At 35.9% G+C, this 27990-nt stretch overlaps 1 protein-coding gene across 2 annotated transcripts in view; it reads right to left on the bottom strand.

Moving 5' to 3' along the window:
* EPHA3 (EPH receptor A3) overlaps nucleotides 1-27990 on the bottom strand; it is a 408015-nt gene that overhangs the window by 66213 nt on the left and 313812 nt on the right. The window contains exons 6-9 of one of the 2 annotated variants that reach the window (XM_069578939.1): nucleotides 14404-14528; nucleotides 11461-11623; nucleotides 1329-1431; nucleotides 555-622 (exon numbers count right to left, since the gene is read on the bottom strand). In XM_069578939.1, coding sequence (XP_069435040.1) covers nucleotides 555-622; nucleotides 1329-1431; nucleotides 11461-11623; nucleotides 14404-14528 — 459 coding nt within the window. The remainder of the gene's footprint in view (nucleotides 1-554; nucleotides 623-1328; nucleotides 1432-11460; nucleotides 11624-14403; nucleotides 14529-27990) is intronic. The other variant, XM_069578950.1, reaches the window with a different exon arrangement.

Below are 27990 nucleotides of genomic sequence, written 5' to 3'. Positions count from 1 at the left end.
TTTCTTTTAAAGAATATTAAAAAGAGACTAAATTGTTTGATATTAAAATAAGAGGGGAAAGCATTGACTTCCTTACCAATTGGATATCATATAACTCCAAAGTAAAGTTTATTCTAAAGGCTTTCTCCTGGTTGGTTGACAAAATGGAGTCAGGCATTTCACATAAACAAAGGTTGTTTATATTTACTTGGCAGTTAAGAAAGGAAAAAAGATTCCTATTTAGATTTCAGCAAATAACTAGTAATAAGGAAATTGAAGATACGCTTTGCCTTTCAGCCATGCAGAGCTGACTATAGTTCTGTACTTCCCATCATGAGCATTATTTGAATATAAACCACCAGTTACCCTTCATGTTAGTTTAAGCATGCTGCAATACAGCCACGTAAAAATTACTTAATGCATAGCCGTGGATTCCTTTCTCCATTTAAAATAAGTGTAACTTGCTCCACCTTCTGAATTCTCTCTGTCAGGGGGAAGTTATCCAGTTTGAAGTCAACAACTGCTAAAACTGAAATGGTTAAAACCAAGTCACCAAACACAGTTTAGAAACTTACAGTGTCCATTCCCAAAATGAAGTCTTTTTTCATCTGCACCATGTTTCGACTTATGATAGCCACAGAACCTAGAGGTGAATCAAAGGAAAAGAACACAGAAAATAAATATACTGAAAACAATGATCTATGTTCAGAATGTGCAAAGCACACACACAAAAAGCATTTTCTATGAACAATTAAATGCTTTAGTGAAAGTTTAATGACTTCATATTTTCTAAATCCTCTAGAGAAAGCTTCTTTCTCTGGGGATCCTGGAAAGCTGCCTAATGAGGAGATATGGAGAGTAGCTTCCCCACTGTGCAGACTCCTTCAGTTCAGTTTTTATAATGGCCCTAGCAAGTGTTTATAGTATTTTTTTAAAACAACTGCTGTTAGAATGAATGGAGGGTAAAGTTTCCATTGTTAGTGATTAGTGCTGTGCAGTGTTACCAGTGTTCTGGGTGAGAAAGTGTCAGGGAAATCTGGGGTGTATTTGATGAGAGAAGTGATAATTGGAAAAAGAAAGTAAAAACTAAGAGTGAGGTCAGAAGAGAGAAGAGAAACGGTATGTTTTGGAGAGTGGGGCAAGAAATTAATGAGAAAAAAAAAACCAACTCAAAACTAAAGGTGGAGAATCAAAAGAAAGGGAGAAAAAAGAAAGATCTAGAATACAAGTGGAGACATTCTTATTTGTTAAAATAACTTACTGAGCAAACTCTTCAGAGTTTAGTGGCAATTGAGGGGAACAAGCAATGCGGTAATGAAAGTAAGTTGTAAAACAGACTGTGAACGCACCTCCCAATCAAAACATAGGTGACGACTGTGAGGAGAATAATTGCTACCGCCGCTGAAATGGCAATCATTACCACTTGGCTATTTTCACCAGAGATGGAGAAAGCTGTGAGGTGGGAGAGAAAACAATAAGAAAAAACTAGGCATTAACAGAGCATAACAAACCCTTCCCTGAAAAAGTTGATCAATTAGGTCATATTTATTCTGCTTTTACATACAAGATGGCTTGCTGTCTAATACAACGTAAAAAGAATTCTTCATTTAGTGTAAAATGATAAACATTTTGTATAATTTTACTTGAAGTTTCTGATTAATAAGAATAAATACTCTGTTTTCATGGTATGAAATGCTCACAACTAGTTGAGCACCTACTGCACGAAACATGTGAACTAGTTTTCTCTATACTCATTGGCAAGAGGCTCATCAGATAAACAGAAATCATCAGAGAAATCCAGGGGATAGTTCAAGTTTCCCAGAATGAAATTATAAAAACTTTCTCATTAGTTTGCTTAGTCTCTAACATCTGTATTTATTTAAAAGATGGTATGATACCTGTCCTATGGACCCAACAATTTGTCCTCACCAACAAATTGCTCCTGTCCCTGTAGTTCCTACCTTAGCAAATGGCCCATCACTCATTCACTCACCAACACCAGGTATTAGCAAATGTTCTCCAGGAGCCAGATCTGGCCTGCTATCAGTTTTTGTATAGCTCAGAGACTCAGAACAACTTACATTTTTTAATGGTTGTAACAGGTCAAGAGAAGATTTTGTGATATGAGAAAATTATATGAAATTCAAACTTCGGTGTCCATAAATAAAATTGCATTGGAGTACAGCCACATTCATTTATTTGTTCATTGTGTATGGCAGCTTGTATGCTAAAATTAGTGAAGTTGTATAGGAGCAACAGAGATTGTATGTACACTAAGCCTAAAATATTTATTTTCTAGCCTCTTACAGACAAAGTTTACTGACCCTTGACTAAACCAATGCTTCTCTAACTTTGTTATTCCTTTGCTATTGTGTCCAGCTCTTTATGACTCCAGGGACTGCAGCACACCAGACTTCTCTGTCCTTCACTATCTCCCAGGGTTTGCTCTCTAACTTACTCACATAAATCACTTGAGGATCTTTTGAAGAAAGCAGTTTCAGGCGGTCTGGAGTGGGGACTGAAACTGTGCATATCTTATGAGCTCCTAGTAATGCTGATGCTGCTGATTTTAGACCACAACATTTTAAGTAACCAAGATGTAGGCCATAAATATAAAGTCACCTGCCCTCTCCCTTTCCTGATTATTCTGCATCCAATTAATCATGAAATTCTTTTAAATATTTTAGTTTCTGTCTTCATTTCTCTTCTGGATAACAATAAAAAAATTCCCAACTGATCTCTATTTGCAGGCCCTGCCTATATTAGCTGGCCACCAGAGTATTCCTGCTAAACCATGAGTTTGATTATGTCATTCTCATGCATAAAATTTTGCAGGGATCTTTGTCACTTTCTGGATAAAATGTGTGTATTCCATTTAGGATCTGTTCTCTGTCTAAACCCTTAGCCTTATCTGCTAACAAAATCCATAAACATTCTAATCTCTATATTTTCTAAAATATGCACCCTTCCTGGAACATTCCCTCTCATAGACTCATACTTTAATGTTTATTGTTTTTATATTCATAAATGCTGATTAAACAAATAAATGAGTTGGGTATCAAAAGAAGAGCTTAGAAGAGAGGTTAAGTTGTATTATCACCTCTTCAGAAGCCAAGGTCACATCTTGAGCCTGATGAAAATCTAAGGCTGGAAGATTTTCTCCAAAATACTTCAATTTAGGAAATAGTTAAATGATGCAAATTAAAACAAAAATAACATGGCAGATAGACTATTAGAAGTTTTCTAAACATTTGAAAAAAAAAAAAAGAACTGAGTGTGGTAGGATGGTATACTCATAATATAAACTGTTGCAAGCACTTTATTCTTTGCAACCAGAAAACTATTGTTTATACTTCCATGGCAGTCGTGGGAGTGCCTGCTAGGGTCTCTCTACTGCCAAGCCTGCAGTGGGCAGACAGCCTCCAGCTGCTGCATCTTCAGTATTCACTGCAGTCACACTCTCCTCAATGACTAAACATGGCAAGGGTACTGGAGCCAGGCTGCTTGTGCCCCATGTGTGACTCCTGCAAAGGGTGATCTTCATTCTGGGCCCACCATTAGCTTGGTGAGACTCTCGGAGCTGCGTTGCTTTCTGAGGCTCATTATCCTGAACTCTCTGCTTTCTCTCTGTCCTCATAGATGGCTGACCTACATCTCAGTCTGAGGCTCTGCTTGGCCACATCTGCTCCTCCTGTTCTATTTTTTATCTCTTTCCCTTCCCTTCCCTCCCCGAAACTCTTGTAATTCTACCATAGTATCTGCTTTCCAGAAAACCTGAACTGATGCATCCCTATCCATTGGCTATACATCATGAGTCATTTGTAAAATAACTTAACCTTGTAAATCAATAATGTTCCACGAACATATAATAATCACTTTATCTCATGCTTTGGTAAATTTTATCCAGTTTATAAAATAAAGGTCAGTGAAGCTGGGAGAGTAAACATGACAGAAAAAAAGAATTTTCTTTCCATCAAAGACAGGATTAAACTTGACCTCTCTACAATTCCCTCTAGTTCTCAATGTAGAGAAATCCCAGAGACTATCTGAAAGTGCATAACCAAATCGGATTATTTTTGTGCTGGAAATTGGCAAACATTTGAAAGAATAATATTGATTAAATGTGTGTGATAGAGTTGTCTAATAATTTTATGTGGCATACTGTCAACAATCTATCTATTATAATTCTTAGAAATTTAGTTTGACTATGTTTCTGACAGCAGCCTGCTCCCCCTGTTTCTAGTCTCTTCCCATTTTCATCCATCCTACACACACTGTCCACTGTCTTTCCCCAAGGAAGACTGGTGAGGAGTACATTCTCAAGAGCCTGAATGCCCGGCTTTGCACCAATTTGCTATGTGATGTAGTATCATTGTTGTAAGGATTAAAGGAGTTAATACAAGTTAAATACTGGAACAGTGCTAAACACATAATAAGGATTTAATAAATCTATTTTTGTTATTTCATTTTGCTTGTGAAGAACTGGAAAAAGTACTCCATATCTTACAAAATTACATATGACAGTCTAATTTTGATATACAAAGTTCTTTATATAATGGTTCCACTCTACTTTTATCAGGCGTTCTTAATAACCCCTAAAAATAGGGTCCAAGAGATTAAAGTTGCTGCGTACCCATTCATTAGAAACAACGAAAAGACAGTATGAAGCATTTAGCAGTGCTGACTGAATTGTCCCTAGGCCAATTTTCTTGAATAGTAATATCCAGTAAGATCTTCCAATGCCAAAACTCAGCTTTATCCCACATATTTTTATTTCACAAATTCCGTGGATGTTCAATTTATGTACTATACATTTAAACACGACACATACACAGTGCCTGCTATACTGCTATACCAGGTGATATTTAAAGTACTTGATAAACATCAATTAACTTAATATAAAAACCATATGGAGTCATGCACAGTGATCTTTCCCAGTGTTCAGACAGGGAAACAAAGACATTGAAAACTGAAGTGGCGTGTCGAGGTCATCCTACTGTGTGTCAGTTTACTCCAGGGTCCTTTTTCTTAACGCCTGCACTGTGCCTTCCTTTCTTAGTCACAAAGCACACACTCTAGATTCAGTTTCTGCCCACAGAGTTTCTAAAATATTAGACTGTCAGTGTTCTCAAACATGCCACACTGTTTCATAATGTCTGGACGTCTTGCTTTGGTGGATGCTACCTTTGTTCTATGAAAGTTCTTTTACTCACATATACTCTAAGCTTTCTGTGGATCTCAGCATAACTTTCTTTCTTCTTAATGTGCAATAGCAACACTGGATTAGTACTCCAAAATCTGGAGACTCTAGGCTCATTGACTTTACTTACTAGCTATGTAATCTTAGGAGGAAAAAAAAAATGAACTCTGTGTCCTAGACCACAGATAAAAATAAATAATAGTATCTGAATAGCTTATAGAATGGTATCAAATCGCATGTTTATGAGAATGCTTTACATACTGTCAGAAAAATACGTGGGTCTAGAATCAGACCCATAATTTACCAATTGTGTAACTTTAGAAAACTTACTTAACTTCTCTAAACCTCAGTTTTCTCTTCTGCAAAATGATGATAATAAATGTAAAGCTGCTGCTGCTGCTAAGTCGCTTCAGTCGTGTCCGACTCTGTGCGACCCTATAGACGGCAGCCCACCAGGCTCCCCGTACATAAATAATGTGTGTTAGTTGCTCAGTCTTGTCTGACTTTGTGACCCCATGGACTACAGCCATCCAACCTCCTTCGTTTGTGGAATTCTCCAGGCAAGAATACTGGAGTGGAGTAGCTATTCCCTTCTCCAAGGATCTTTCCAACCCAGGGATTGAACCAGGGTCTGCCCCATTGCAGGCAGATTCTTTGACCTGATAGTAAGAACTAAGCACTTAGGAAAATATATGCTCTGCTGAGCCTCTGTATGGTTATGGTAAACCAAGATAAAAAAATACTAAATTCCAGGTAAAAGTACACTATGTTCTACTAAGAAACATTTACATGTCTTATGAGTAAAACCTTATAATTAAAAATAATAAAAACTAGAATAAGCAATATACTGTTAATTTCAAGCAGGAGACATTTTTTATATCTTCTAAATATCAATCTGTAATAAGAAAAATCCTTAGAGTTCTTATGAAGATATCATTTTGATTTAAAAAATGAAGTGAGAGTTTTGATTTTTTTTCTTTTTTCCCCTAAGACAAAAGGTAATGTTTAAATTTATATTTACTTATTTTTAAACTCTGGAATTAATCTATAGTAAAATAGTAAGAGTGAATGGATTAAAAAAAATCAAACTGTGCAATTGAAAGATTTTTATAAATGGTGGAGGGTATTAAAAAAGATCTCTTTCTATCTTCATCTGATCTATCAATCAATGGAAATATAGCAAATATAAAACTTGTTTGCAAAAGTTCTAAGAATCTCATTTTTAAATGGGATATTTCTTAAACCTCAGACACTGATGCCTCATTAGAAGATCATGCATAACATGACCACAGCTCTATCTGTGGTACATTTGGAATCACATTACAATTGTAGAATTTGTGGTTGGTTTTGCAAATTTGCTTATCAGATAGGGTTAACTGCTAATTAAGAATGTGTGAGGTTAGACTGGTGTTCCAAACTACGCATTAATATAATACATATTTATCTAATGGTGTTCTGCACCTCCTGCTCCTCAATATGCCTAGTTTGTAACACACTATATAATAAATATTTGGCTTTTATAGTTCTGTGATTTGTGATCTCTCTTGTTAAAGCAAATATTCATTTTGGTGTTGTTAATGCCAATAACTGTTTAAAAGTTTGAAAAAATTCAATCTACAATCATTTCAAAATGAGGAACTTACTTTGTGGCACTTAAAATTTATAAAAAGATTTAGAACTGCAAATTTTAAATTGCAATTATATTTTATTATTGTGGCATCTAAAATTTTAAATTTGTTTTAAACCTCTTCATGGAGGTTTGGACTTCCACGGTATTTTGCATCACCTTGTTTTTATGTTCTCAAAGGGTGATTTCTCCGTGTTTATTCCATCACAGGAAGATTAGGCGAGGTCTACCATACAGACTGGAGAAGGTGATGGCACCCCACTCCAGTACTGTTGCCTGGAAAATCCCATGGACGGAGGAGCCTGGTAGGCTGCAGTCCATGGGGTCACAAAGAGTCAGACACGACTGAGTGACCTCACTTTCACTTTTCACTTTCATGCATTGGAGAAGGAAATGGCAACCCACTCCAGTGTTCTTGCCTGGTGAATCGCAGGGATGGTAGAGCCTGGTGGGCTGCCGTCTATGGGGTCGCACAGAGTCAGACACAACTGAAGCGACTTAGCAGCAGCAACGTACAGACTCCATAACTGAGACTTGAATCCCCTTCGCTACCCAAGGGGGATTGGTTCCAGGACCTTCTATAGATACCAAAATTTAAGTATGCTAAAGTCCCTTTTATAAATTGGTGTAGTATTTACATATAACTTAAACACATCCTGCCTTATACATTGAAGCATCTCTAGATTACTAATAACAGGTAATAAAAATTAATGCAATGTAAATGGCTGCCAGATTGCCATAAATTAAAGTTGTGCTTTTTGGAATTTTCTGGAAATTTTTTGTATATATATATATATGTTATATAAAAATTTTATTGAAGTACAGTCTAGTGGATTTACAATGCTGTATTAATTAATTTCTGCTGTACAACAAAGTGACAGTTATACATATATATTCTTTTTCAAATTCTTTCCTATTCTATTCCACTATGGTTTATCACAGAATATTAAATATTGCTGCTGTTATTGTTCAGTTGCTCAGTCTTGTCCAATGTTTTGTGACCCCATGGACTGCAGCAGGCCAGGCTTCCCTGTCCTTCACCATTCCCGGAGCTTGCTCAAGCTCATGTCCACTGAGTCGGTGATCTCATCCAACCATCTCATCCTTTATCATCCCCGCATCTCATCCTTTGTCATCCCCTTCTCCTTGTGCCTTCAATCTTTCCCAGAATCAGGGCCTTTTTCAATGAGTTGGTTCTTCTCATAAGCTGGCCAAAGTGTTGGAGTTCAGCTTCAGCATCAGTCCTTCCAATGAATATTCACGGTTGAATTCCTTTAGGATTGACTGGTTTGATCTCCTTGCAGTCCCTGGGACTCTCAAGAGTCTTTTCCAATACCACAGTTCAAAGGCATCAATTCTTTGGCACTCAGCCTTTTTTATTGCCCCACTCTCACATACATACATGACTACTGGAAAAACCATAGCTTTGACTATATGGAACTTATAGGCAAAGTAATATCTCTGCTTTTTAATTCACTGTCTAGGCTTCTCATTGCTTTTCTTACAATGAGCGTTTTTAATTTCATGGTTGCAGTCACTGTCCACAGTGATTTTGGAACCCAAGAAAATAAAGTCTGTCTCTGCTTCCAGTTTTTCCCCATCTATTTGCCATGAAGTAATGGGACCAGTTGCCATGATCTTCATTTTTTAAATGCTGAGTTTTAAGCCAGCGTTTTACTTCCTTGTTCATCTTCAGCAAGAGGCTCTTTAATTCCTCTTTGCTTTCTGCCATAATGGTGGTGTCATCTGCATATCTGAAGTTATTGATATTTCTCCCTTTAGTCGTTAGTCCAGTTTGTGCTTCATCAAGCCTGGCATTTCACATGATTTACTGTGCATGTAAGTTAAATAAGCAGGGTGACAATATATAGCCTTGACGTACCCCTTTCTCAATTTGGAACCCGTCAATTGTAAATAATTGCAACTGTGTGGTAGTTTGAACGTTCTTTGGCATTGCCCTTCCTTGGGATTGGAATGAAAACATATTTTCCAGTCCTGTGGCCACTGCTGAGTTTTTCAAATTTGCTGGCATATTGAGTGCAGCACTTTCACAGCATCATCTGCTAGGTTTTGAAGTAGCTCGGCTGGAATTCCATCACTTCACTAATTTTGCTAGCAGTATTGCTTCCTAAGGCCCACTTGACTTCACACTCCAGGATGTCTGGCTCTGTGTGAGTGACCACACCATTGTGGCTATCTGGGTCATTAAGATCTTTTTTGTATATTTCTTCTGGGTATTCTTGTGACCTCTTCTTAATATCTTCTGCTTCTGTTAGGTCCACACTGTTTCTGTTCTTTATTGGGCCTATCTTTGCATGAAATGCTCCCTTTGTATCTCTAATTTTCTTGAAGAGATCTCTAGTGTTTCCCATTCTATTGCTTTCATCTTTTCCTTTGCATTGTTCATTTAAGAAGGCTTTCTTATCTCTCCTTTCTCTTCTCTCGAACTTTGCATTCAAATGGATATATCTTTCCTTTTTTCCTTTGCCTTTAGCTTCTCTTCTTTTTTCAGCTATTTGTAAGTCCTCCTGAGACAACCACTGTGTCTTTTTGCATTTCTATTCTTGGGGATGGGGATGGCCTCCTGTTCTATGTCACGAACCTCAGCCCATAGTTCTTCAGGCACTGTGTCTATCAGACCTAATCCCTTGAATCAATTTGTCACTTCCACTATGTAATCATAAGGGATTTGATTTAGTTTATAGCTGAATGGCCTATTGGTTTTCCCTATGTTCTTCAATTTAAGTCTGAATTTTGCAACTAGGAGTTCATGATCTGAGCCACAGTCACTCCTGGTCTTGTTTTTGCAGATTATACAGAGCTTTCCTATTTCTGGCTGCATAGACTATAATTAATCTGATTTCAGTATTGACCATCTGGTGATATTCATGTGTACAGTCATCTCTTGTGTTTTTTGAAGAGGGTATTTGCTATGACCAGTGTATTTTCTTGGCAAAACTCAGTTTCCCTTTGTCCTGCTTCATTTTGTACTCCAAGGCCAAACTTGCCTGCTACTCCAGATATCCCTTGACTTTCTCCTTTTGTACACTTTTGATTCAAGGTTGTTTGGATCTGTGAATGTGGAACCCATCGATCTTGAGGGCCAACTGTGTAGATTTATGTTTTTGAGGATGGCAGCACCCCTTTGAGTAGAGGAATTGTCATGTTTCAGCTGTGAGCTCGTGAATTCTAACGCTAGGTTCTCATACCTTGCAGAAGGTAGAGCTAGTTATTATAAGTAGCATTTCTAACTGTCTGACAAAAAGTGTGCCATAAAATATTTGTTTTATCATGTTAACTTAAACAGCTTTTATAATTTTTGTTAATCTTGAATATTTCTATGAAACATGAAATTTGGGCATAAAATACTACCATACCAATAACAATGTAACTTTGTATCATGAATCAAATATTTACAAAATAGGAAATATAGATATGGAGAGAAAAGGCACTTTGGAACTGTCAAAAGAGATTACTAGGTTTCATTTCAGTTGTATGCTGGGCATTGTCAGACTCTCCCTTGATAATCTGTTTCTAAAGAGTGTTCATCTTTGTCTTTCTAGCCTGTTTTACAACTGTGAAATTAGTTCTAAGTAAAAAACTAAGAATAGTTATATACAGTATATAATTTTTCTCATTACAATTAGAATGATTCATTATCTAGAGATATGACTGGTTTATGTTAGAAAAGATGACCTCAACCATTATATTTATTATCCTATAGTATATTAACCAGATTTGGATTAACCAGTTTATGTAAGTTTTCCTGATGGTCTACACTCATACACACAAACAGACACAAACATACAAATATGTATGTATATCTATATATGCATTTGTTCTTCATATTTCCCTTTAAATCTGTTTAATTTGTTACTACCTTCTTCATTAATAAGGTAAATTAAATCTTTAGTCTGTGTTCATTTTAATTAATGTTGTAGCCATGATTTTATCTTTTTAAAATTATACTTTAGTTGAGGTTTTTTCTAATATGAAGCAAATGCATTTGAAGAAAAGCAGAATGCTATTGGGAAAATGTTTGCCAATTTTATAAATTTAGAGTCAGACACACAAGACTATCCAAATTACTTGTGAATGTGAATGAGGTGATGAATGAAGTTTAGATATCCTTAATCTCCAAATGATTTTAGATCCATGAGAGTTAAAACAATATTAAGTTCCTCATGGATAATCAAGTTTCTTTTTTTATAGTTCATTGAACCATGCAATGAACCTGGGATATCTGAATTAAGAGGAACTTTAATAAAATATTGCCATACTACGTAATGTTCCTCAAAGAAATTTATGTCCAATAAAAGATTAGAAGCATTCCAGGCATTAGAATATGTTCCATTTATAAAAGAGAAAAAAAAAAACAAAAAAGATATACACTTTCACAAGCACAAGTATACATATACAATGCTATGCAAAATTATTCAATGTTCCCCAAGCAATATTGAAGGACAGGGGAGCCTGGCATGCAGCGGTGCATGGGGTAGCAAAGAGTCAGACACAACTTAACGACTGAACAACAACAAGAAGCGATATACTTCCAATGTATCACATATTTAACTAAAACTGATTGTGAGAATGAATTATCAGACATCTTTGCAACAGCCTTTCCCTCATACACTATATTGAAGAAAATACGTACAGTCTGGACTAGTTTCAAACTCAAACTTGCGACTGTTGGTCCCATATCCAGCTGCGGTCCGGGCTCGGATTTGGAATACATATGTAGTATCAGGCTTGAGGCTACTGATGGTAACATTAGTGCCTCGTGCCCTGAGAATCGTATAACTTGTTTCTTGTTCCTGCTTTGAGGTAAGAAAAATCATGTTAAAACCGAATCTTCCTAGTCATGTCAGATGGTAAAAAGCTGAACCCCTCTAAACCAGTTCTTTTAGATTTAACACAGCTCATATGATGGATAAGATATGACAACTGTTTAACTCTCTGAATGTAATAGAGGCATTTTTAAGCTATCTTGGATAAAATAATCTGTTCCCAGCAAATAATGCGGAAAAAATTAGTCTTCATTTTTGCCAGTTAATGAATATGTGGATGAAAATAAGTTATCTTCAAAGCCAAAGCTGAATGAAAGCTTCAGTCTAATTTTAAGAATAAACTTTCAAAAAGGAAAACATCCCTTGAATTAAGCTTAATAGGCATCTCAGAAATATTTCTATTAACTGTAAACTATTAAATTTTAAAAGGTCCAAGTTTTATGGACCTTTTAAACAATTCTACATTAATAACTTCTTTAGTATCAACTGTATTTGCAATGTGTTTAATCTAAGTCACTGTGGTTTAGCAGAGATAAAAATCTTCAGATAAATGTCTAGAAATATTTCCCCAAATAATTCACATTGTACATTAGGAGGTTCACATTGCACATGAATTGTAAAGGCTTTTTGTGTCAAGCCTTGGTTATCAAAATTGACTTTACATAGAATTGTGTTTTTCCTTTAACATACATTAGTATATAAGTACCTAAGTTCAAGTAATGGTGGAATGTCTCTGGCACCTGGGGTGGGGCCTGGAATGGGAGATATAGAACAATGCATATCCTCAACGCAAACTAAATAGAACATTACAGAAAAAAAAGTCATGCATTACATATATTTCTTAGCTAAAGATGCTGGTTATGTATCAGATAGCATTTGAGTTAGTATATTAAATAATGAAGAAGGCTGAATGTATTTACTTTACAGAAATCATTATTCTATGTGTTAAAAAGTTTATTAAGCATATATCTAGAACATGGTTGTGTTCATCATCGTTAATTAAGTAAATAGTCAAGACCTTGACTAGTCAAGTTTAGTCAAAGCTAGATCTTGTAGGGCTTAAATCTTAGTGAAACATTCAAAATATTTCTAAGTATCATATGTAAATATTTGGAAAAAAATTTTAATTTCAAAATTTATGAATATGTGCTTTAAATATTTGTATAAAGTATATTTAAAATAATATTACACATAAGTATACATTGACTTTAAAATGCTTAGATAATAAAAATAGGTTCAGTCACTTTTTCCTATGCAAGTTGATATTGTTTCAAAATATTGTTTTATGCTTTCTTTCAAATAAGTTCAGAAAATGATTTATGTTTGTAGAAGATATGAATGTAGGTTAGCAGTATTTTTGAATCAACTCTACAGAAAAGTTGGGTGTTCCCTGGTTCTGCTATCTAGTCTGAACTGAGGCACATCATTAATTACCTTTTAATTGTGTTGTATCATCTATAAAACATGGATTCTTATATTTGCTGTCTTGTCATATTTTTAAAAATAGAAGATTATGATCAAATGGGTATTTGACAGTAACACAGTGGATCACTGAAAGCTAGGAGGTAATTTATTCATACTACGATTTTGGCACAAGAAGGTTTATTAGGTCTCACTTTCTCTCAGTCAAAGAGACATAGCCTTTTCCCTATAGGGGGCAGTATGAAAAAAATGGCATCATACTTCTGAAATACTTTAACTTCAAAAAACAGCATAACTGCATAGTGCAGAGAAATGCTTATACATTAGATATTTTTTTGCATAACTGACCATACCACTAATTCTCACATCTCTTAATGATCCATTTTCATTTAGAAGAAGATATGCAATACAGGGGAAAACATATTACATGAGGAGTGATGACTGTCAGAATTCAAAACAGAGAACTAATGTTTATTAGCCGTGAGGCTGTGAGAAATTCAAATGTCACTGACTCTCAGTTTTTGTAATTGTAAAGGAACCTATTTACTCACTCTCATCAGATTATCAAACAACTCAAAATAATGTATGTAGAAGTGTTCTGTAAATAGAAGCTATCAATACACAATTCATTTTAAAATACTTTGTAAACTGCAGCAGATAAATGAGTATGTTGTGTTCATATTAGTAGCTATGAAACTAACCAGCTCTATTGATAAGGTTTGAATACATCTTGTTTTCAAACCTCACCATAATTTATAACCAGGGAGAAATAAGTGGTACTTAGAGTGATGAAATATCATGGCCTGAATTATACTTATAAACAATCATGTACCTATTTTTTATAATTGTATTACCAAACACAATTTTATCATATGAGGCACACATATTCCCATCTTCTAATCTCCTTGTTCTGAACAAAGTAAAGAAAGCTTTCATCATCAGCTCAATAGTATAATGGTTTTGTTATCAGTTCAACATTCTTATCGGTATTGAGTAAAATTCATGTGAATGTGAAGGTCAGGAAATGATGCTTAATGCAATGAACTTGGGAAGAGTTCATCAAAAGGTAAAGGAATTGCTATATAATGGTTGTTTAGAACAGGGGTCTCCTGTGGAAGACACAAATGTCATCTCTAATATCATAACTAGATGGCTTACATTCGATGGTAACATCTTTGCTATGGCTTATTGCTGTAGAATGGGGGATATTCAACACAATAATTTCTGAACCCTCCTCTACCTATAAATCAAAGGTAGCACATGACCAGAGTTCTAAATAGAGCTCTTTCACTAGCTAGCAGTGTCATTAGTTTCTTTGCAAGAGTATACTCATGAGAAAATAACCTCTTTCCTGACACAACTCAACTCTTTTAACATTATCTCCCCACCTTTTCGTAGTATTTGACCTCATAGTCCAATATGATCCCATTAGGGTGTTCAGGTTCTTGCCAGGATAAAGAAATGCTGTTTCTGGATGTCCGATCTTTCTTAATCGTCATGACAGGTGATGGAGCTGTAAAAAGAGGATGGGAGTGTATGATGGGAGAAGGAAAATTAATTGGATTGGGAAGGGCAGTAAAGAAGAGCAGAGAGGGAAGGGGACAAGCAAATGGAGCCTATCATTGTTCTAATCTTGGCAAGAAAGCACTATTTCCATTTCAAAGGCTCTTGAGTATTAATCTGGCCCCATATCAAGCCTCAGCAGCTGGATTATAGCCCTGGTACATACAGGCCTATGGAAAATGAGCTGAGATTTTCAGCTGCTGGTGGACTAGTGGCAAGTGAGCAGATGTTTTCAATCTGCTACTATAATGTAAGCAATGAAATATATTTGATATATTAAAAAAGAAAAAAAAACATTAGGACTACCTATTTGTTATAATGTTGCAAAGTTATGAATGCCATTGATAACATTTTCATACGCAACTCTGTAAGAGGACTGGAATCCATTATGCACAAGGAGTCCCGTGGTATCCATAGGTAATAATAATATTTAGTGTATTGTAAAATAGATAGGATTTAGGACATAGTAAAATAGATCTTGACTTCTGAAAAAAAAGTTCTCATGAATAAAAATATATATACCAGGATACAATATCTCTACTTTTACATTTCCATTTCTTAAAAAAGTATATTTAATAAGAAGTACTGAGGAAGTGGGTGCTCTTTGTGTCACAATTCTCTAGATATATTTTGAGGCTCTTACTGGGGGGTGACTCTGTTATGTTTTTCCTATGCATTATCAAAAATATAAATATGAATAAATAAAAAACATCTGTCTGGATCAGATATCACAGTGTCACCATATTTTCTAATGGAAGATTAAATATGTTTTAAGTGATATCATACTTCAAATGCTTCCATTAAAAAGAAAAATGCATACTATCCATCAATGCACTCTTGGTTTCAAATCTCAGTCTTGGTACACTGGCCAACCAAAATCCTCACTGTGAAGGCCAGCAGCATTCTTCCCTAATGGAATGCAGTAAAATAAATTACAAACATGAAACAAACAAAAATCAAGAGTTCTCAGGAACACTGTTGAATTGCTTTCATTACTAAAGGACATATATTTTATAGATTTTTCTCAAATCAAGGATTATTAGAATCCCATGTATTTGCATTTCCTATAAGAGCTAGCAATAGATGTTTCCTATATATGGATTTGCTGTTTCTATGATTATCAGCTATCATTATTATTATTATGATGATTATTTTGCCAGCTTTTGCATCCAAACTGTCATCCAAATTATTCCTGTCTATAAATGCCTTTTATTTTATTCTTCACTTAAAAATAGAGCTTTCATTAAACTTGCCTTGTGACACTTCTTTACAAAGTATAAACTTAACAAAACATTTATTACAGCAAATTTTCCATCTTCTTATTTCTACTATATGTAATATCCTATGAATTTTTGTTATTAAAATCTCATTATTTTAATGGCCAGGGGATGATCACTTAATTTTTTTCCAAAGTAAAATGTAAGTGTTGCTTTTATGATGGAAAAGTAAAATCATTTTTTTATCACATTTCATACCCATTTACAATTAATATACTTTCACGTGGCCTTCCCTGGTGGTTCAGTTGATAGAGAACCTTCCTGCAATACAGGAGATGTGGGTTGGATCCGTGGGTCAGGAAGATCCCCTGGAGAAGGGCATGGCAACCCACTCCAGTATTCTTGGTGGAGATTCCCATGGACAAAACTCTATGGCGATCTACAGTCCATAGAGCTGCAAAAAGTCATACACTACTGAAGCAACTGAGCAGGCATGCACGCACGCATGCCTTCATGTAACTGATATCATTTGCCTTTTGTCTATTCAATATTATTTTATTTTTCAAAGTTGCCTCACAATATCTCCAACCCTGACACTGAGGCAGTTTGCTGCTCTGAAATTGATTTTACGTTAAGGATGTTACTTTACACATATTTAGTTGAAATTTTATAAACTTATTCAAAATTTATAATCATGTCAATGAGTTAGAAATAAATAGCAGGTATGTTAAATTTTTAACAATTAATTTCTTTTTATTTACTCTAATGTTTAGAAAAAACAATTTAATATTTTATCGTTACTAGAATAATTTCAGTCCCAAAATCATTGCTAATAATTTTGCTTTTTTTTGTACCAAAAAATGGAGAAATTTCAACAAATTTCCTCCTGAAGTAAATCCATTAATAGAATGACTTCTAATGCATGCTTACAGAGTATTTCAAAGAAGCAGAATGTTGGAACACTATCCTATTAAACCCATGGAGACCCTCCCTATTTAATTTCATATCTCTTGAAACTGGTTTATTTTCCTTAACAGTTAAAATATATTTTCAAAGAAGTTTTGAAAATTACCAGGTTTAGCATCTCTCCTTAAAAAAGAAGAAAGAGAAAATAATTTGTTTCTAAGAACAATTGTGAAGATTATCAAATAAACTTTTTCGTGAATGCTTTCCAGGCTCTGTTGGGGATCTGCCTAAGTTTACTGCTTCTGCACCGTGCAAGGCTTTATAACTGTTGAAATTCTTCAAAGGTCTTTGAGCAAGCTGCAGGGCCCTGCTGGGTTGTAATAAATAGCCTTTTGTAATTCCACACTTACTTAAGTAGAAGCAATTGCTCGAAGCTTGTGCCATCTCTAAGTTAAATGAACCCTTTCTGATTGCTGCTTTTAGGCCTCTGTTAAGTCGCTTGTTCTGCTCTTTTAATACACGCCCCTTGTGTTGGCTGCGTTTCAGTAGTTTGAGTACAGTGCACCAGCTAAAATCCCATTATGTTTAGGTAATGCTCATCAATATTTTAATATTAATAAATAATTAACAAAATCTGTTTTTCTATTCCCTAATAAATAATTTTAAGACATAATAAAGTATACTGTAGGAAGAGACAAATTCCATGAGCACCCCACTGCATCCATGCTTTCTAAATGGTTTCCTAGAACAGTTTTAAATTCACGTCTTAAAGTATAATTTACCCATACTTGCTCATGTGTTGTAATACAATTTGTAATATTAATGAGAAACAGTAATATGGATTATACTTTTTTTGGTTAGTTTTCAGGTATCGAAGAGTGATTTGTTCAAAGTAATTTTTCAAATTCATCAGTTCATTTCAGTCACTGTCGTGTCGGACTCTTTGCGACCCCATGAACGGCAGCACACCAGGCCTCCCTATCCATCACCAACTCCCGGAGTTCACTCAAACTCACGTCCATTGAGTCGGTGATGCCATCCAACCATCTCATCCTCTGTCATCCCCTTCTCCTCCTGCCTTCAATCTTTTCCAGTATCAGGGTCTTTTCAAATGAGTCAGTTGTTCACATAAGGTGGCCAAAGGATTGGAGTTTCAGCTTCAACATCAGTCCTTCCAATGAACATCCAGGACTGTTCTCCTTTAGGACGGACTGGTTGGATTTCCTTGCAGTCCAAGGGACTCTCAAGAGTCTTCTCCAACACCACAGTTCAAAAGCATCAATTCTTCGGTGCTCAGCTTTCTTTATCCAGCTCTCACATCCATACGTGACTACATGAAAAACCATAGCCTTGACTAGATGGATCTTTGTTGACAAAGTAATGTCTCTGCTTTTTAATATTCTGTCTAGGTTGGTCATGACTTTCCTTCCAAGGAGCAAGCGTCTTTTAATTTCATGGCTGCAGTCACCATCTGCAGTGATTTTGGAGCCCCCAAAATAAAGTCTCTTACTGTTTCCATTGTTTCTTCATCTATTTGCCATGAAGTGATGGGACCGGATGCCATGATCTCAGGTTTCTGAATGTTGAGCGTTAAGCCACATTTTTCACTCTCTTCTTTCACTTTCATCAAGAGGCTCTTTAGTTCTTCTTCCCTTTCTGCCATAAGGGTGGCAATTCATAGAAATCCTTATTTTTCTATATAAAAGAACCATAGTATTCCCAGGTGGCTCAGTGGTAAAGAACCTGCCTGCCAGTTCAGGAGACAGGAGATGCAGGTTCAATCCCTGGGTTGGAAAGATCACCTGGGGTAGGAAACGGCAATCCATTCTAGAGGAGTCTGCGGGGCTACAGTGCATGGAGTTGCAGAGAGTTGAATAAGACCAAGCAACTGAACACACACACATTGCAATGTATATCATACATTTGACTTCTTCTCATTCCTCTGTTTTTCGTGTTTTTGTTTTTCTTTCTTAATTTGTGATTTGAAAGAATGGTGGGTAATAATTGGATGAAAAAAAGTCTTAAGATTAGAGAAATGCTTGGAAGGAGAGTGAAAAGTTACCCAGGAGGAGGAGGAAGCATAGGTTTTTCGCTAGCAAAGTGCTGCTGTATAAGCTAAAACAGGAATTACTGATGAACCCCCCAACAGCCCAAGGTTAAGAGATTTATTCTGCTGACTTGCTTATACACCTTAAATGATACATAATTACAAGGATTCTCTTACTAATAGGAAGAAGTTGATGACAAAGTAGGCTGCTATGAAACACGTCCAGGAATTTACACAGTGTAGTAAATGAATAATTTTGTAGGGGAAAAAAAATGAAGAAATTGGTAAGAAGAAAAGTTAAGACAGTAGGAAGGCAAAAATTTCCGGTAAGTCAATGACTTTTAAAAATAATATCTTGGTTGTAACACACATTTTTGTTGTGTTTGAGGGGGAGAAAATTTTTGATCCTTCGTTTTTGCTAATCTGGGTATAACTGAATATATGTGCTCTTTGGAAAATAAAGAAAGGAGATATGATATACTTGGTTAAATTTATTTAATGAAATTTTTTTATTTTTCAAAATAAAAATTCATTTTTAACTAAAATAAAGTAAAATTTATTTTTAAATAAAATATTTCTTAAAAGAATACAAATAAAGAGAAAAATAGTGAAGGTTGGGAGGAAAGAAAAGACCAATAAATCAAACAGTTAATCATCTTTCATGAAGTTTTTCTGAAGTTACTCTGCACCACTGAAAAGTTTTGAATACTCTGAATACTGAAAAATTTCTCAACGTGTGGTGTCATAGTGAATTTGCTCATGGCTCTTTCAATTCATTCTTTTAAAATGTTATCAGATCATGATATAAGACTCAACAGATGTTTCACCCCATATTATCCAGTACTATGTGTTTTGTGAAAGCTAGTATCAAAATACTTCTGTACTAAGGAGACATACCTTTCTGGGAACCAAGGGCTGAATTATTCCCTGAGTATTTTCTTTTCTATTTGCAGGCCACTGTGATGGCCATCTCTTGAATCACATCAATGACTAGTCCAGAAGAGAGACAGAGATGAGCAACCCTTAATAGTTCATAATTGAACATTAATTATTTATTTATAGTGGACTGGTAAGATTTTCTTTCAATACCAGCCTAACCTGAGCCATTGACTGCATCTAATGAAATAATAGAAACAAACAAACAAACAAAACAAATTACAAGAGGGAAGCAAAGATATTAGGCTAAGAAAGGATTCTTTGTAAAGAGATCTGGTTAGAGATGGGGCCTGTGTAATTGACAATTCGCATTTTAATCACACAACACTTGCACAGGTCAAATATACTGACAGACATGGAAGGGCTTCATTATTTTAACTATGGTGTTTTTAAGCTACATTTACCACTATTCTGCAACTAAAATATGATCCATCCTTAGAATCAGGAAGTCAAAACTTCAAAATTCAATTCCTAAAGGATCTGGTTTGGTTCGTTTGTTTTTATTGGGACTTTCCTCTTTCTGGGTTTGGGAATTTCTAATGAACCTCTGAGGTATCTCTGTGGTTTAGAGATTGGACAAGTTAAAGTAATAACAAAAAAGGCTCAGTTTTTCTAAGCGAGCCAAAGCTTTTAAAAATTATCTCCATGGGAAAATATCATTTAGTAAATGGTTGAAAGATTTTTTCCTTTGAATCAGGCATGCCTTTAAACGTGTTACTCTCTTATTTTTTTGTACCATTCATTACAATGCCTACTTGAGAACATTTCCTTCTTAGTTTTTTCAGAAGTGAACATTTCTATTAAATCCAGAAACACTCTTGAGTTTGAATGAACATAATCATTCATAGCTTAATGTTTTCCATTTCACCACCCCTGTCATGATTTTCCCAAGTTGTTGTTCTCTGGAATTTCCTGTTTTGGTCCCAGGACTCACCATTTTTACAGTCTAACCAGTTTGAATTTCAGTTATACTTCATATATTCCCCCTTACCAATAACTTTGCATGCCAGTCAGCTTCAGCATCAGAAAGTCGACAAATTTTCTCTCTACTCAGTTCTTCTCTCTACTCAGTTATTTTCCAGCCCTGCTTCAGCTCAAACCCTTGCCATTTTTCATGTGCACTGGATTTTGTACTTTCATCTCAATATTTACAGAACTTCCTTCAATTTTCTATACATTTTTGATGATCTATCATTTATAAAGCAAATGAAACATTAAGCCCCCCTTCAAAATCTCATAATTTCAAAGCAGTTTTCCTAAACTTAACTAAAAAATAAGCTTCAATGGAAAGGTATAGAAATCTCAGTTTTGAAGAATTTGATGTCAGAAAACTTTTAAGATCACATATTTGGGAAATTCTGGAGTACCATAGGATATGTAATTTGAAATAATTACATTATTATTTAAGATTCTTCATTAGACTGCAACGATAAATATGTACCAGCTTTACCATTTATTGTTCTCCTTTCAAAGTAAAATTTTGAAGACAATTCCTTTGGCCATCTGCCTACAACTGTACTTGCCATACCTTCCCTGTCTGAAACACTCTTTCTCTTCCCTTTCCATTGGAAAAATCTCTTCTACTCATCATCTTTAGAAATCCATTACTAATTTAATTCCCCCATAAAGCTTTTTCTGGGTCCCTCAGACAATAGTTGATCAGCTCCGTCCTCTGTTCTGATATATTGTATAGTTTGTTAATTCTCTTGTTATTTAGCCAATCACACTGTGTTGCAGTTATATCATTTGGTTATCCCCATGTCTTCCCATCAGATTTTAGGCTCCTTAGAGTCTTTAGTGCCTAGCACAATATTAAATGTGTATAAATCTAGTTATTCAGTTTGGTTAGCTTTGCAGTAAGATATACAATATACTTTGTGATTAGTTCCTTTGAAAGATAATCATATTTAGCTCCTGACTTAAAATAACAAAATTCAAATAAAAATTAAAATTGTAGTATGTTAAACAGAGATGCCTTTTCCTATAAAATTATCCCATCTATTTTCTATAGTAGAGAGAAAAAAAATTTAAACTGACTCAATAGTGCTGGGAGAAAAACATTCTAAAACATATACATCGAAAGTAAATTTTGAGGATCTCTCCACTTAACATTTTGTTAATGGAGTATATTGAGGGGAAAATTCTAGTAAAAAGGTTAGGCTTCTCTGTTCCAAATGTCTAAAAGACTCTAAAATTTTAATTATTGAGTTTTGAATAACTCACAGTAGTTTTAGAGTGGAGAATGCAGTTAAAATACATAATCTCATTCCCATTTCAGCATGGAGCAATAAAAGAGAAAAAAACTGTATTAATAGAATAGTTTATTTCATAGGTGTTTATTGCATGAATTCATTGAAAGATACTGGTTTTGATTTTTAAAATTGATCTTTACATTTATTTTTTAACATCATGTTCTCCTTTTAATACCATTCAATATCCTCATAGAATTGGATCAGTCTTCAATATATTGTTTTAAAAAATCGAGTTCTTCTTGTATTTCTCCTTTATTCTCACTACTATCACACTCACCACACTCTGACACTTCTAGTCGTCAAACGTGAGGGTTCCCCCACGCTAATCAGTTCTGAATTAGTTTCCTACAATCTGACTTGAGAAGGGAATGGCTACCCACGCCAGTATTCTTGCCTGGAGAAAACCATGGACAGAGGAACCTGGTGGACCCCAATCCATGGGATTGCAAAGAATTGAACTCAACTGAGCAACTAACACTTCCACTTGAAGATAATGTTATATTCCATGAGTTAAAAGCTGAGCCTCACAACACTGCTCCCCATCTCAGATGTCAATTATCATTAGAAGCTTTCCAGGTTACTCACAACTTCTGTATGACTTGCCTACAAATTAGGGGTTCCCATGACCCTCTGTGCTAGTTCAATTAATTTGTTAGAGTGACTCACAGAACTCAGGGAAACATATTTACCAGTTTATTAAAGAATGTGGTAAAGAGTACAGAAGAACAGTCAGGTGAAGAGACATAGGGCAAGGTCTGGGAAGGTCTTCAGTGCAGGAGCTTGTCTCTATGAGTTGGGGTGTGTTCACTGACATGGAAGACCTAAAAATCCCATGCTATTGGGGTTTTTATGGAAGCTCTATCACGTAGGCATCGAGGATCATTAACTCCAGTTTCAATCCTTCTCCCTTATCAAGGGAATTAGGTGGGCGGAAAATTTCAGGTGTCTAATAAAGGCTTGGTCTTTCTGGTGACCAGCCCTCCTCCAGAAGCCTTCAGGAGTCCATCTAGGGTCTCCTCATTAGAACAACACACTCCAGTCACTCAAACAATTGCAAGGGCTTCAGAGGCCTGTGCTAGGAACCGGAGTAGAAGACAAAAGGACAAAAGATATTCCTAGTACTCTTATCACTTAGGAAATTATGAGTTTTAGGAGTTCTGTGCCAGAAACAGGAGACAGAGACTAATGAAAATATTTTCTATTATTTTACATATGTGATAAGACTTTGAAAACCTTTGAGGGTAATCATAATTTTCATTATGAAAGAGGTTAATATTGATACATTGCTATTATTATGGCTTTTATTATCCATAATTCTGAAATAAAAAAATCATGTAGGTAGGAAGTAACAAAAATAGAGCAAATAAAGATTTGTTTTAAAATTGGTTGTCTTTGAAAAATGCAGTATGCAAGAAAACTTGTTATAAAATACTGAGATTCTGAGAGACATTATATACATTTATAGCAACAGTACATTTTGGAAACAAAATAATGTCCTTTGGATTTGCTGAGATATTCTACAGTATTTGTCTCCCTTAAAGTTCTTTGGAGAGCTGTGAATACTGTCAACATGTCTTCAGTCTCAAAGTTCAGTGAGCCCTAATCAATAACATCACACACTGTTGTACAAAGCAATGAAAATGACAGGTGGTTTATTTATTTAAATATACGTGTGCTTGTGTGTGTGTGTGTGTGTGTGTGTGTGTTTAGCCTAAGGTTCTTTCTTTACACATATAATGTGATGCTCATGGAGGGTCTGATTGTCATTTTACATGAGATAACTAAAATTCAGTTACATTTAGAGCATTCTTTTTCTTCATCAATTACACAAGAAGTGTAAAATACTCTCAAAATCCTGTGACAGACAGACCTTTAGCTATGTATACATTATTTTTAAATATGCAATATCCTTTACAGCATTTCTGAAAATCCAAACCTCACACTTCTAAGGCCTGAGCCTAAATTTAGAAAAGTGCATTCCAGAGATAATACAAACAATCTACACTAAAAGGATAGAATCTTCCTTCCCAGAGAGCTGCAAGTTGTCTGAGAAATTCCTCACTTCATGAGATTTCTGAATATCTTAAAATTTCCAGAAGATACAACTTGGCTTTGGAAGCAGCAATATATCTTAATTCAGATTTTTTCAACTTTCTCCCTGGATAAATTTTCTAGCTATTCTATTTAGGAAATCTGCCTTAATAGGATTTTAATGTTCCAAGTTCCTATCCAATGTAGGATTTTAAGAGTGTTGTCTTAACGCAGTGGCATCTACAAAATAAAGACAATAGACTAGAAATGCCAACACCAAAGTTAATCATCAAATTTTAAATACTAATTATGGTCCCTTGGGCAAAATCAAATGATATCTTACACAACTTTTAGTATAGACAAAATTATTTTAGTATAGATGACTCCGAAGTTTGATTAGGAGCAGCTGTTGAATGTAGCTAATAGCCATGCGGTAGTGGGAAAATGGTGATGGTACAAGATAAAGCCCAGATGAATGAAGAGAACATTTCAGAGAACTAGACTAACCACACTGTGAGGCTGTGTTTGTTTTAAAGAACTGCTGAAGTTATAGGTCTGATTCTGAGTCAGAGTCCTTCAGGGGTAGTTACTACATCTCAGCACAGGACACGCGTGCATGCTTAGCCGCTCAGTCGTGTCCGACTCTTTGCGACCCCGTGGACTTTAGCTTGCCAGGCTCCTCTTTCTATGGGATTCTCCAGGCAAGAATACTGGAGTGAGCTGCCATTCCCTTCTCCGGGGAATCTTTTTGACCCAGGTGTTGAGCCTGGGTCTCCTCACTGCAGGCAGATTCTTCACTGTCTGAGCCACCAGGGGAACACCCAGCATAGGATGGACGCAAGTAAATCTGGACTGTGGTGATATTATCTCTGGCGTTTCTGACAAAAGGCCTGCTGTCTTCTAATTGTGAGCAGGAGTAGACAGATACAACTTTAACACACTCTTAGGGCAAAAGAGGACTGCCATTTACCCAGCTTCCATTTTACAGAAAATGGCAAGAGAGCTAATCTGATGTCTATACTCTTGGATCTTGGGTTGCTTGTTTCATGTGTTCAAGCAGAATAGAAAGGAGGAAAAAATTTACAATATGCTATGTATTTAGAAACTAGAAAAACATATACTGATTTTAAGTACATTCAACTTTTATTCACAAGCTATAATTATAAAAGGATAGAGACATTGATAAAAATATTCTATATTTTCACAGGGGTAGGTGTGTTTGTTAGACGTCATTTCATTTTACTTACACAATGCAATTTACTATATATAAATGTTACCTCAGCTTAAAAAGAAGTAAAATATATGATTTGTATAATTAAATCTTAGTATGTCATACTGTTAAGTATATTTTTCTCCTTTTCCATATTCTTGGTGCTCCTGCATGAGCATGCTGACTGACTTTAGGCTGCCTCTCCTAGGGTTAGCCAATTCTAGAAACAGCAAAGACTGGCCCAAGAGTATGCCTCTCACACTGCAAACTAATCAATCTAGTGTCTTCTGTGTCTGGTTCTTAGACTCTAGCAGGCACTGTTCCTCTGCCCCAGTCATCCTAAGGCCAGGTACCAGACAACTAGAGGAGGTCTTTATACCTCAGAGACTACTACTGAAATTACTCAAACTAGCCAGTCTTTAGTATATTGCCTTATCATACCTAGCCTTGCCTTTCTTTAAATACCTCAAAAAAGGCTCTTGCTCCTGCATTTTCCTTGTTGCTTCTACTTCCTGACCAACTCTGGTGTGGTCCTCCACGGTGTGATATGTCCCCTTTTCCTGGGAGTTGTAAAGAGCAAACTAAATTTTCAATAGCAATTATTTTATTAATCTGTTGGCCTCACCATACCTGAATAATAATAAAAAATTCAAGTCTATGCTCCAGCCACTAATGCCAAAGATCCTGAAGTTGAATGGCTCTATGAATACTTATAATACCTTCCAGAACTAACACCAAAAAAAAAAATGCCCTTTTCATCAAGGGGACTGAAATGAAAAGTAGGAAGTCAAGAGATACCTGGAGAAAGAGGCAACATTGATGTTGGAGTACAAAATGAAGCAAGGCAAAGGCAACAGAATTTTGCAAAGAGAATGTACTGGTCATAGCAAACATCCTCTTCCAATAACACAAGAGATGTCTCCACACATGGACATTACCAGATGGTCAACACTGAAATTGGATTGATTATATTCACATTGATTATATTATATTCCCACTGAAGATAGAGAAACTCTATACAGTCAACAAAAACAGACCAAGAGCTGACTGTAGCTCAGATTCAGTTCAGTTCAGTTCAGTCCAGTCGCTCAGTCATGTCCGACTCTTTGTGACCCCATGAATCACAGCACGCCAGGCCTCCCTGTCCATCACCATCTCCTGGAGTTCACTCAGACTCACGTCCATCGAGTCCATGATGCCATCCAGCCATCTCATCCTGGATCGTCCCCTTCTCCTCCTGCCCCCAATCACTCCCAGCATCAGAGTCTTTTCCAATGAGTCAACTTTTCACATGAGGTGGCCAAAGTACTGGAGCTTCAGCTTTAGCATCATTCCTTCCAAAGAACACCCAGGGCTGGTCTCCTTCAGAATGGACTGGTTGGATCTCCTTGCAGTCCAAGGGACTCTCAAGAGTCTTTATTGCAAAATTCAGACTTAAATTGAAGAAAGGAGGGAAAACCACTAGATCATTCAGGTATGACCTAAATTAAATCCCTTACAATTATACAGTGGAAGTGGCAAATTGATTCAAGGTATTAGATATGATAGAGTGCCTGAAGAACTATGGATGGAGATTTATAACACTGTACAGGAGGCGGTGACCAAAACCATCCCCCAGAAAAAGAAATGCAAAAAATCAAAATGGTTGTCTGAGAAGGCCTTACAAATAGCAGAAAAAGAAGAGTAGCAAAAGGCAAAGGAGAAAAGGAAAGATATACTCATTTGAATACAGTTACAAAGAATATTAAGGAAAGATAAGAAAACCGTCCTAAGTGATCAACACAAAGAAATAGAGGAAAACAATAGAGTGGGAAAGACTAGAGATCTCTTCAAGAAAATTAAAGATAGCAAGGGAACGTTTCATGCAAAGATGGTCATAGTAAAGGACAGAAATGGTGTGGACTTAACAGAAGCAGAAGATATTAAGAAGAGGTAACGAGACTATATAGAACCGTTCAAAATAGTTCTTCATGGCCCAGATAACCATGATGCTGTGTCCACTCACCTAAACCCAGAAATCCTGGAGTGTGAAGTCAAGTGGGCCTTAGGAAGCATCACTACAACAAAGTTAGGGGACATGATGGAATTCCAGCTGAACTATTTGAAATCCTAAAAGATGATGCTATGAAAGTACTGCACTTGATATGCCAGCAAATTTGGAAAAATCAGCAGTGGCCACAGGACTGGAAAAGGTCAGTTTTCATTCCAATCCCAAGGAAAGCAATGCCAAAGAATGTTCAAACTGCTGCACAGTTACACTCATTTCACAGGCTAGCAAGGTATTGCTCGAAATTCTCCAACTAGATTTCAACAGTACATGAACCAAGAACTTCCAGAGGTACAAGCTGGATTTACAAAAGGCAGAGGAACCAGAGATCAAGTTGTCAACATCTGTTGGACCATAGAAAACGCAACAGCATTCCAGAAAAAAATCAATTTTATCAACTATGCTAAAGCCTTTCTGTGTATCACAACAAACTGTGGATCTTCAAGAAATGGAAATACCACATTACCTGCCTCCTGAGAAGCCTGTATGCAGATCAAGAAGCAACAGTTAGAACCACACATGGAACAATGGACTGGTTCAAAATTGAGAAAGGAGTATGTCAAAGCTGCATATTGTCACCCTGCTTATTTACCTTATACGCAGAGTACCTCATACGAAATGCCATCCTGGCTGAAACACAAGCTGAAATCAAGATTGCCAGGAGAAATATCAATAACATCAGATACACAGATGACACCACCCTTATGGAAGAAAGCAAAGAAGAACTAAAGAGCCTCTTGATGAAAGTGAAAGAGGAGAGAGAAAA

This window comes from Ovis canadensis, chromosome 1 (assembly GCF_042477335.2).
Source record: "Ovis canadensis isolate MfBH-ARS-UI-01 breed Bighorn chromosome 1, ARS-UI_OviCan_v2, whole genome shotgun sequence".
Taxonomy (NCBI): Eukaryota; Metazoa; Chordata; class Mammalia; order Artiodactyla; family Bovidae; genus Ovis; species Ovis canadensis.
The sequence above is the reverse complement of the archived record's forward strand: the minus strand, read 5'-3'. Positions and strand labels throughout refer to the sequence as shown.